Source organism: Myotis nattereri (assembly GCF_964212035.1).
Source record: "Myotis nattereri genome assembly, chromosome: 3".
Taxonomy (NCBI): Eukaryota; Metazoa; Chordata; class Mammalia; order Chiroptera; family Vespertilionidae; genus Myotis; species Myotis nattereri.
Genome location: NC_138077.1, coordinates 66,218,880 through 66,229,744, shown reverse-complemented (window position 1 = coordinate 66,229,744; position 10,865 = coordinate 66,218,880). Strand labels below are relative to the sequence as shown.

Here is a 10,865-nt window from a genome sequence, read left to right as displayed (position 1 = left end):
AAACTGACTTAGAAGCAGGAGCGCAAAGCTGCAGCCCCCAGCGGGTCATCTCCCGCCCCCTCACTCCTGGCCGTAACCTCCCGCCGAGACCCCGGGCGGCTGCACCGACAGTTGCTCGGTCCTTCCCCGGCGCGTTGTCATCGGCGGGGCTTGCCGGGCATCGCCCGCTCTGCGCCGAAGCGCGCGCCAGCCCCCGGGGAGGCTCGGGAAGGACCGGCTCTGCGCTCGCCGGGTCCCCAGGGCGCCTCTGCTGCGCGGCGGGCGCGGCGCCCACCATGCCCGGCTGCCCGCGGCTCGCCCTGCTCTGCGCGCTGCCCTGGCTCCTGCGGGCGGCGGCACCCGGGAGCCCGGCGCCACCCCTCGCGCGCCGCGACCCCCACGACCCGGCCAGGGGCGCCGATTTCGACCGTGTCTACAGCGGCGTAGTGAGCCTCAGCACCGAGGACATCTACTCCTTCTCCTACACCAGCCAGCCTGGCCAGGTAAGAAGCTCGCTTCCCTCGCGCGCTCGGCTCCCAGGACCTTGCCAGACCTCGGAGCCCGTGCTGCTTCGGGTCCTTCGGGAAGCGACCTCGGGAGACCTCAGGGACTGGGGGCCCCTAGCTCCTTTCTCGTTCACCGCAATCACTGCCCGAGCGGCGCGTCCTCCGCAACCGGCCTTGGGAACAACTCCGCTCCCCTTCCCGCCTCCCCTGGCCTGGCCGCTGGCATTTCTGGGCTTCCCATGGCACTGGTCCCCCCACGGTCTGCGGGTCCTGTCCGCCAACTGGACCTTCCTCTAGGAAAGTCGCGGAGGGCAAGGACCGCAGCTCTGGTCCTGGTCTCCTGCAGGGAAGGAAACTCGTTCCATTGGGATGACTCCGCCAGACCCTTCTGTTTCCTTGAGCATTGGGGTGGAAGCGCTGCTCGGAATCTAAAACGGGAATGTGTGAGAATGGACGCAAGCAGCAGAACCTCTGTGCATTCGTAGTCACTTCCTGTGCTTCTGTACCATTGTCACACATCTGTGCTTCCGAGAAGCCGGAAGACCCGGCCAGAGACGTAGGAACTGCAGCCATGCCCCTGTCTGCTGAGATTTTGATTTTAAATAAGGATGGATAATTGTGTGAAAATGTTAGACCTGTTTCTCACAAGAATTGAGGTGAGGCAAGGGAATGACTTCCAGCAGCTATCCCTTTGACACATATACTCTGATTATATAATGTAAGAAAAACATAGCATGATTTTTTTTTCTTTAATGGTACAGAGAAAAGAGAGCCCCCCCCCCCCCATTGTACCTGTCTCTGGATCTTCATCCCACATAAATGTGTGTGGGTATGTGTCCCTACTCCCGGGAAAATTCAGGAACTGATTATTGGGATACCATGATATGCCTCCCTCTGTAACTCTCACTGACCCAGGAACTTGGGGTTGTACTGAGCTGGAGGAACCCATATGCCTATGCCCTCCCAGTCATCTCCCAACTGTGTGTATTAAGCAAGTGTTCCATCTCCACTCTGTCACTCCGCCCTAAGGTGTGGTTGCCATAGCAGCACAGCCCTCACCCTGTCCTGCCCTCCTCTGACCTTCCCCTGGTGTGCCCTGAAGTGAGCAGAGTGGCTGTGTGCAGAGCCGTTCCATCATAGACATGTGGGAAGGGGCAGATTTATTCTCCAAACCCCACCTAAGTGACCTCTTTCTGTCCCGTGTGTGGTATGGACCAGCTGACATATCACAGATAAGGTGTGTTTCTAGCCCTGTGATTGACTCAGAACAAATACAAGTCTGAAGAACTCCATGATCTCTGGGATGTACTGCCAGCATCCCCCTAAATCATGGGTAAGAAAACTCAAGTGATCTGTGCAAAGTTAATTCCTAACAGCAGGCTTTAGTGTTTCTTGCACTTCTGCTTAGAGATAGATTGACTGCTTTTTAACTGTTTGGCCTTTTTGCCGTTAGTATTCTGCCAGTTCCTCTACTTCACTATAGCACAGGTGATACTATTTGCAGTTGGGGTCACCTGACTGACTTTGTTAGAAAACCATGCGACATTGAGGAAAAGGGCAGAATCATGTTCATCTCTGTACCCCAGTACCTAGCACAGTGCTTGGCACGTAAGAGGTTTACCAATGTTTTGGAAAGAAAAAAAAAGAATAAATAAGTGAAGAAAGATTTAAGGACTCTATAAGCTGAAGCTAAATAAGATAAACTATGTAGTGTTTCACTAGGTTGAAAGTGTAAGATCATTTCAGATAAAAACAAAAAAATTTTATGAAAAACAAAATTTTTAAGAATTTTTCTGCGATTATGCCCTTTCCATTTTGCCTGTGTGTTAAAGTGCCCTTTATTTTATGAAACAATGTCAATTACTTTTTAAAATATCTTTGCATAATATAGTAAAAAGTTAGTTATCCTAGAAGTCCCTAAAATTTTACTAATCAGCAATACAGGTGGGGACCATGGAACTGACAGATAACTCAAGTATTTTAATGCCAGGAAGCAATAATATGAACCAGATGTTCTCAAATCTTACAGCTTTCTGAGCTCTCTCTCTAATGTCCAAGTAAGACAGTGGAACTCTCCGCCCGCTTACTTTGGGAAGTGACCCTCCTCTGCCTCCAGGCAGTATTTCTGTTGATTTCTCCAGAGATGGCATTTTTCTGACCTGTTCGTCCAACCCATTACTCAGTTTCTATTGATAGCCTCCTCTCTTCTTAATCCCTTTTGCCCCACGTTGAGCACCAGCAGCCCCTCCTTCCAATACCATGAATATGATACTGTTGGATTTAGCAGAATTTTACCGAAGATTTGGACTAACGTAAGGAAATTGCAGAACACCGCAGGATAAATGATAGATTAAATCAGAAATCTAGGCAACTCTGTTATAACAATTTATCAGCTATCCCCCACGGGGAAATCTCAAGATAGTGACACTATTCTGGGGGCACTGGCTTATCACTATCTTCCTGGCCACTCCGCACCCCAAATGCTGACTTCCCACTCTCTAAATTTTTGTTGCTATCTCATATCAAACGGTTTTGCCTCCATCACCAAACCCAGACTCACCAAAGGGCTCTGCTAAATAAAGATCTATAAACCCAAAAGTATAAGCATGGCCATGACCAGTCTCCTTCGACCTGAGCAAGTCCTGGTCAGGGCTTCTTCCCCTGAAGGGGTCCTTTCCCACCTACCCCTCTTCAGTGCAACAAAGAATTTGGTTTAGGAGAAAAAAAAATCTAATTTTTTTTTGCATTTTAATCTCTTTTTCCTTTTCTCTTCAAACATTGTTATATTTGCCATTATTTCTCCTTCAGCTTGGAGGAGAAAGGCTATTCTAAATTTAGGCTTTGGTAGAGAGAGGAAGCTACCATGGGAGCCTTCCCTCCTAATCTTTCCTGTCAGCTTCAGCATCTCCCCTACGAAACTGCTGTTCTGGAGAACTGTTTAGCCACGTGTATGTCGTGGTAATTATCTGAGCTCAGTACCAGGAAAAGTCTCACATGCCTTCCAGGCAGACAGTAATGTAAATAAGAAGTTGCCATTAAAAAAAATATCACCAAAAGAATGGAGTGATTGGTTTAAAGAAGAATAATGAAAGTAATGATTGAAGATGCAGGTTAGGCAAGACCATGGTTCATTTCATTTCCCTTTTCAGAGGACGAGGGTTTCACTGTGGCACACAAGGTGTTCTAAAACCACAGGCTGGAGCAAGACCGGGAGGAAACCACCTCGCTGAGAAAGTCACCAGGGATATGATTGAGTAGGACAGAGGGCACAAAAGCAGATTTTTTGGAAAGGAGACTACTTTGTACAGACAGGCGCTGGCAATAAGCAGATGTTTATATTTGAGTCTTTAATTAAAAATCTACCCACTGTGCAACAAGATGTCTTTCTGAGACGTTCAGAAGCAGAATTCAGTGTTTGCCATAGAATTTTTTGAATTTGAAATGTTTCCCTGGAAATAATTATTTTGTTTATTACACGGAGGCATTTGTCTTTTAATGACATATACTTCTCTATGCCCAAGGAACAATGCTGGCTTTATTATGATCAATCATCAGTCATGTATCTAAACCAGTTATACCAGTCTCTTGGATCCAGGTTCAAAAGCCCACCCAGTTCTCATGAACAATGGTACCTTCTAGCTATGTACATGAATAGTGATGGAGAAGAATGTAAGATTTTGATGTGCAGTCTCAGTTCTCCTGGTCTCGTTTGTGCTCTCCCTGTGTTCTCAGTACTGCGGCAGCGAAGCCTCCTCTGATGTTCTCTTACTGAACTGCCTGGTGCTTGTTTGTGAGGGGAGAATCATCGCATTCGCACATGATCTGGGTGACTGGTTACTGTCTCTGTCAGCTCAGGCTGTTATAACAGAACACCATAGTCTGGGGGCCTTAAAAAATATTTCTAACAGTTTTAGAGGCTGGGGAGTCCGAGATCTAAGTGCCAGCAGATTTGGCATCTGGTGAGAACTGGCTTCCTGGCTTATAGACAGTGCCTTCTGTCTGGGTCTGCACATGGCCCACAGAGCAGAGAGAAGCAAGCTCTTTGCCGTCTCTTCTTATAAAGGCACTAATCTCATCATGAGGGCTCCAACCTCGTGATCTAATTACATTCCTAAGGCCCAATCTCCAAATACTATCACATTGGGGATTAGGCTTCAAGTTATGAATTGGGGTGAGGGGGGAATACAAATCTTCAGTCTATAGAAGTCACCTCCCACATTTTTCTCTGTGGCTCTGAATGGAGCATTAACTGTCATAAGGGTGTCACGGGCTGACCATACTCCAATAATAATTTTTACGGAGGCCCCATCTTCTGCCTGCCTAGACGATAATCTTCTGCTAAATTTTATAATGAATTCTGTAGGTATGTGCTGTCCAGTATGGTAGCCATTATCCACATGTGGCGATGGAGCACTGGAACTGTAGCTAGTCACAAAATGAGTTGTACTGTAAGGGTATAGAACACACTAGATTTTGAAGACAGTATGAAAAAAAAACATAAAATGTGTCATTCATATTTTTATTGATTATGTATTATACTAGAGGCCCGGTGCACAAAAATTTGTGCACTGGCGGGGGGGGGGGGGCGGGGGAGTGGGGAGTGTCCCTCAGCCCGACCTGTGCCCTCTCACAGATAACCACCTGCTGGCTTAGGCCGGCTCCCCAGGTGGCAGATCGCAGGACCAGATCTCGTGCTGGGTCACAGATGGCAGGCCCTCTGCCGCCTCCCCCCCGCCCTGCTGCCCACCGCACACGGCAGGCCCAGCGGGTGGTAAGATGGGGTGGGCGGATCGTGATCGGCCCAGCAGGCGGCGGGGCGGGGCGGGGTGGGGTGCGGGGCGGGGTGCGGGGCAGATGGAACACAATCCGCCGTGCCCCGCCCCGCCGGCCACCGGGCCATGCACACAGACTGCAGGCCCAGCGGGTGGCGGGGTGGTGAGGGGCACAGGGCAGGTGGATCACAATCCGCCCCGCCCCGCCGCCCGGCCGCACACACGGACTGCAGGCCTGGCAGGCGGTGGGGCAGGCAGTGGCTGGCGGCGGACAGGCGGATTGCACTGTCCCACCCTGCCTAAAGTATGCAAATTAGCCGCCATCTTTGTTGGTGATTAATTTGCATATCACGCTGATTAGCCAAGGGGAGGCGTAACGAAGGTACAGTCACATACCATGTTTGTCTATTATTAGATAGGATACTGGATATATTTGGTTAAATAAATACATAATAAAATTCACTTCACCTGTTTTACTTTTTTAGCGTAGCTACTAGAAAATTTAAAAACATGTTTGGCTCATATTATGTTTTTATTAGATAACACTTCTCCAAGTACTACAAGACTTAAGAGAAGTCCAGCAGTTCTCAACCTGTGGGTCGCAACCCCTTTGGCGGTCGAACGACCCTTTCACAGGGGTCGCCTGAGACCATCCTGCATATCAGATATTTACATTACGATTCATAACAGTAGCAACATTACAGTTATGAAGTAGCAACGAAAATAATTTTATGGTTGGGTCACAACATGAGGAACTGTATTTAAAGGGCCAGAAGGTTGAGAACCACTGGAGAAGTCATTCATCCCACCAATAGCTTTGTTGGAGGTAATGAGGTTTGAAAAGGTGATAATAGATAAGCAGAACTTGGATAGGCAGAAAGAAAGGGGAATAAGGCTGCTGTAAACATTCGCATGCAGATTTTTGCGTGGATTTAAGTTTTCAGCTCATTTGCGTACATACCAAGGAGCTTAATTCCTGGGTCACATGCTAAGAGTAGGTTCCTTTTTATAAGGAACTGTCAAACTTGTCTTCCAAAGTGATTGAACCATTTTGCATTCCCACCAGCAGTGAATGGGAGTCCCTGTTGCTCCGCATCCTCATCTGCATCTGGTATTGTCAGTGCTTTAGATTTTAGCCATTCTGACAGGTGTAGCGTGATATCTCATTGTTTTAGTTTGCAATGTCCTGATGGCATATGCTGTTGAGTATCTTTTCATGTGCTTATTTGCTATCCATACATCTTCTTTGGTGAGGAGTCTGTTCAGATTTTTTGTCCAATTTTAAATTGCATTGCTTGTTTCTGTATTGTTGAGTTTTTAAGAATCCTTTATGTATTTTGGATACCAGTCCTTTATCAGATACAAGTTTTGCAAATATTCTCTCCTTGTCCATGACTCGTCTTTTCATTCGCTTAATAGTGTTGGTTTTTTCCTAAAGAGCAGACATTTTAAAATGTAATGAAGTGCCACTTAACAAGATTCTTTTCATGGATCGTGCCTTTGATATGATGTCTAAAAAGTCATCAAATCTAAGGTCACCTAGATTTTCTCCTATGTTATTTTCTGGAAGTTGTATAGGTTCAAATTTTACATTTAGGTTTACGATCCATTTGGTGTTAATTTTTGTGAAAGGTGTAAGGTCTCTGTCTAGATTTTTTTTTCTATTTTTTTCCTTTTTTAAATTTTTTTTCTTTCTATCTAGATTTTTTTGTTTTTGCATATGGTGTCCAATTGTCCCAGCACTACCCTATTTTTAGTATTACAGTAAATGTGTGTATGTGTGCATTTACAACCTGACTTGAACCAAAGAGTTTGAAGCAGCTTCTCACCCAGAGCCCATTATCCTTAGCCTTCCCTTCTGCAGCCACCACGGGTAATTTTGGCCATTCTCTTGCTGCTCCTTTTCTCTGTGTATCTGATGTCTCTGCTTCTCCCATCCTTTTTGTCTTTCAAGTCTTTTATGTATACTGTCAGCCCATCAAGGTTCTTTCTCTTCTCTAGTTGATCTCCTCAGGTTGTGTGATGCTTTGCTGCCGCAGACACTCCTTCGTCTATATCTCAGGAGATAGTTTTTATTCCTTACTTCCTGATTCAGAGCCATGGTGGCTCATCTCAGTTACTAGAAATCTGGTCTCCCTATTTTCAAGGCTTTGCTATAGAATTTTAATACCAATAAGTGGAGGATGAAGGATTGTGCATGTCAAGTCTACTTAGCTACAGATGTGTAATTGGGCTTGTACTTGAGGCTTTTCGTGTTCTTTTTTTTACATCACTACAAAAAACATTTAAACTGTCCCTTGAAACCACAAGAAAGGGGACTGTATTTAAACTAAGAGCTAACAGGATCTGTTAAGTCACCCAATCTCTTCTCACTTAACAGGAGGGAAAACTGAGAGCCAATGAAATAAATGATTTCTTCAAAATCATGTAACTAGTTTAAAGCAAAGCCAGGAACATAACTCAGATTCCTGAGGATATTTCCTCAGGGTGTTTCTGCTAAACCACTCTCCCTCCCACAAGAGCACCTCGTTAAATCAACAACAATAAGAACAATTGTTAAATATTGTAGTTGTACTTCCACAGCCAGGTCATTTGACCATGCACTTTAGGAGCTTCATGTATGACTTCCTGACAATACTGAAAATTGAAGCAAGAGGTTTTTCATTTTTGTTTTCCCTCATGAATTGCCCAGGCCTCCATTTGTCTGTGTAAGTCAGCAGGCAGGGTTGACACTAAGTAAAACTGGGAAGTTGGCAGATTTTCTTCAGTGTTTCACAAAGCCCAGCCACCCACCAATCACGATCTTACTCTGAGTCCCTGTGGACCAAAGAGTCAATCTTTATCTCTTTTGTGCTTTGTTTTTATTTTTATTATTTTATTTTATTTTATTGATTTTTTACAGAGAGAAAGGGTGAGGGATATAGAGTTAGAAACATCCATGAGAGAGAAACATTGATCAGCTGCCTCCTGCACACTCCCTACTGGGGATGTGCCCGCAACCAAGGTACATGCCCTTGACCGGAATTGAACCTGGGACCCTTGAGTCCGCAGGCCGATGCTCTATCCCCTGAGCCAAACCGGTTAGGGCTTGTGCTTTATTTTTATCAGTGCTGGGTTCCTTCTTTGTGCCAGAAACAGGGCAGCTTGGAGACCCAAGCAGCAAGCCTATATGTTACTCTAGGACAGTATTAATCCTGAGAACTGGTATTTCTGGATCCCCACTAAACAGCCATGAAGATAAGCCATCGAAAACAAGAATAACTGACTGTTTCTGTACCTCTAGGTTTAACTGCCCTTTGTGGACAAAGTGACTCACACTCTTTTAATTAACCTAACTGGAAGCATATGCTATGCTCCCCCAAAATTAACATGTAAATGCCCAGTTTTATTTTAGCCTCCCCAATATTTGCAAAATGGAATCCTGTATTTGTCCTCCCCAACCTTGCCATCATCACTAGAGTGGAGGAATTATAGCTTTTTAAGAGAAAGATAATGTTTACCTGAGGGATAAAGAGATTAAAAGTAGGGGAAAGGAGAGAGGCAACAGGATGAAGTCTGGGTGTTCAGAGGTGGTTTTAGGACGTCTGTGAACAGTGAAGTTCCAAGATAGCTGTGGGATGTGAGTGAAATAAAGAAGAAAAGAGAATGTGGGGTTGGCAAGATTTTTACCTGAAAGCAACAGAAATCAGCCAGCAAATAAGAGCAGAAAAATAATTTATTAGTAGGATTTAGGTATCTCCCAAATCTGATTACCAGGTTCAGACTACAATTTGGAACCAAGGGAAACTAAACTGCAGGGGATTATAGCAACAGCTAGAAAACAGTATAGGGAGGCCTCAAAACATTAAAAATGGAGCTGCAATAATACCCAGCAATACCACTTCTGGGCATTTATGCAAAGAATACAAAAACACTATTTAAAAAAGATAAATGCACCCCTATGTTCATTGCAGCATTATTTACAATAGCCAGGATATGTAAGCAACTTATGTGTCCATCAACAGATGAATGGATAAAAATGTGGTATATGGTCCAGCTGGTGTTGCTCAATTGATTGAGCCTCATCCCATGCACCAAGAGGTTGCTGGTTCAATTCCTAGGCAGGGCACATGCCTGGGTTGTGAGCTCAATCCCCAGTAGGAGGTAGCCAATTGGTGTTTCTCTCTCATTGATGTTTCTATCTCTCTCTCCCTCTCCCTTCCTTTCTTTTTAAAATCAATAAAAACATATGTTCTAAAATGTGGTATGTGGATATACAATAAAAAATAATAAAATCTTGCCATTTGTGACAACATGGATGGACCTTGAGGGTATTATGCTAAGTGAAAGAAATCAGACAGAAATACAAATACCATTATGATTTCATTTATATGTGGAATCTTAAAAAAAAAAAAAACACGAATAAAAAACAAACAAAAACCCATATATACAGAGAAGAAGCTTATGCTTGTCCAAAGGGAGAGGGATGGATGGATGGATGGATGGAAATTAAAAATAAAATTAAGACTGACATAAACTACTTTTAGGGATTAATATAAAGAAAAAATTATAGCAACGGCCATGCCACACAGCAGTGCATACAATGTAGTCAGGGTCCATCCTCGTAGCCAGCTGGAGGAGCAACCTTCCCCCATCCATGGGCCAACAGCAACCAAGACTCAACTCTAATAGGAGGGCTCACATAACTGACACAAAGAACATTTTTGTAGCACCTATCTTGGTGAGCAGGGAGACGGCACCACTAAGCCCCATAAAACACCTACTACATAAGGCCATGCTACCAAGGCTATGTCATACACAGAAATGAATACAGATAGGCAGGCAAAATGGGAGACAAAGAAACATGGCCCAAATGAAAGAATAGGAGAAACCCCAGAAAAATAAGTACATGAAATAGAGGCAAGCAAGCCACTAGATACAGAGTTGAAAACAATGGTTATAAGGATGTCCAAAATACTTAGAGAGGACTACAACAAATAGATAACAAGCATTAAAAAGGACATAGAGCCCTAACCAGTTTGGCTCAGTGGATAGAGTGTTGGCCTGTGGACTGAAGAGTTGCAGGTTCGATTCTGGTGAGGGGCACATGCCTGGGTTGCAGGCTTAATCCCCCATAGGGGGTGTGCAGGAGGCAGCTGATCAATTATTCTCTCTCATCATTGATGTTTCTATCTTTCTCTCCCTCTCCCTCTCTGAAATCAATAAAAAATATATTTTTTAAAAAGGACATAGACACCATTAAAAATCAGCCAGAAATGAAGAATATCATATCTGTATTGAAGAATAAGTTACAAGGAATCAACAGTAGGCTAGGTGAAGCAGAAGATCAAATCAGTGATTTAGAAGACAAAGTAGAGGAAAACACCCAATCAAAGCAGAAAAAATAAAGAATTTTTTAAAATAAGTATAGCCTAAGGGGCCTCTGGGACAACATGAAGCATAACAACATCCATATTATGCGAGTAACAGAAGGAGAAGAGAGAGATCAAGGAATTGAGAACCTACTTGAAAAAATAATAGCTGAAAACTTCCCTAACCTGGTGAAAGAAAAAGACACACAAGTTTAGGAAGTGCCAAGAGTCACAAACAAGAAGAACCCAAAGAGACC

At 44.5% G+C, this 10,865-nt stretch overlaps 1 protein-coding gene across 1 annotated transcript in view; it reads left to right on the top strand.

Annotated features, from left to right (window-relative positions):
* Nucleotides 1–275: 275 nt before the first annotated feature.
* SIDT1 (SID1 transmembrane family member 1) overlaps nucleotides 276–10,865 on the top strand; it is a gene marked incomplete at its 5' end in the record, with an annotated part of 93,661 nt that continues 83,071 nt past the window's right edge. Inside the window, one exon of the mRNA XM_081088469.1 lies at nucleotides 276–482. Within this exon, the coding sequence (XP_080944595.1) occupies nucleotides 276–482 (207 nt within the window). The remainder of the gene's footprint in view (nucleotides 483–10,865) is intronic.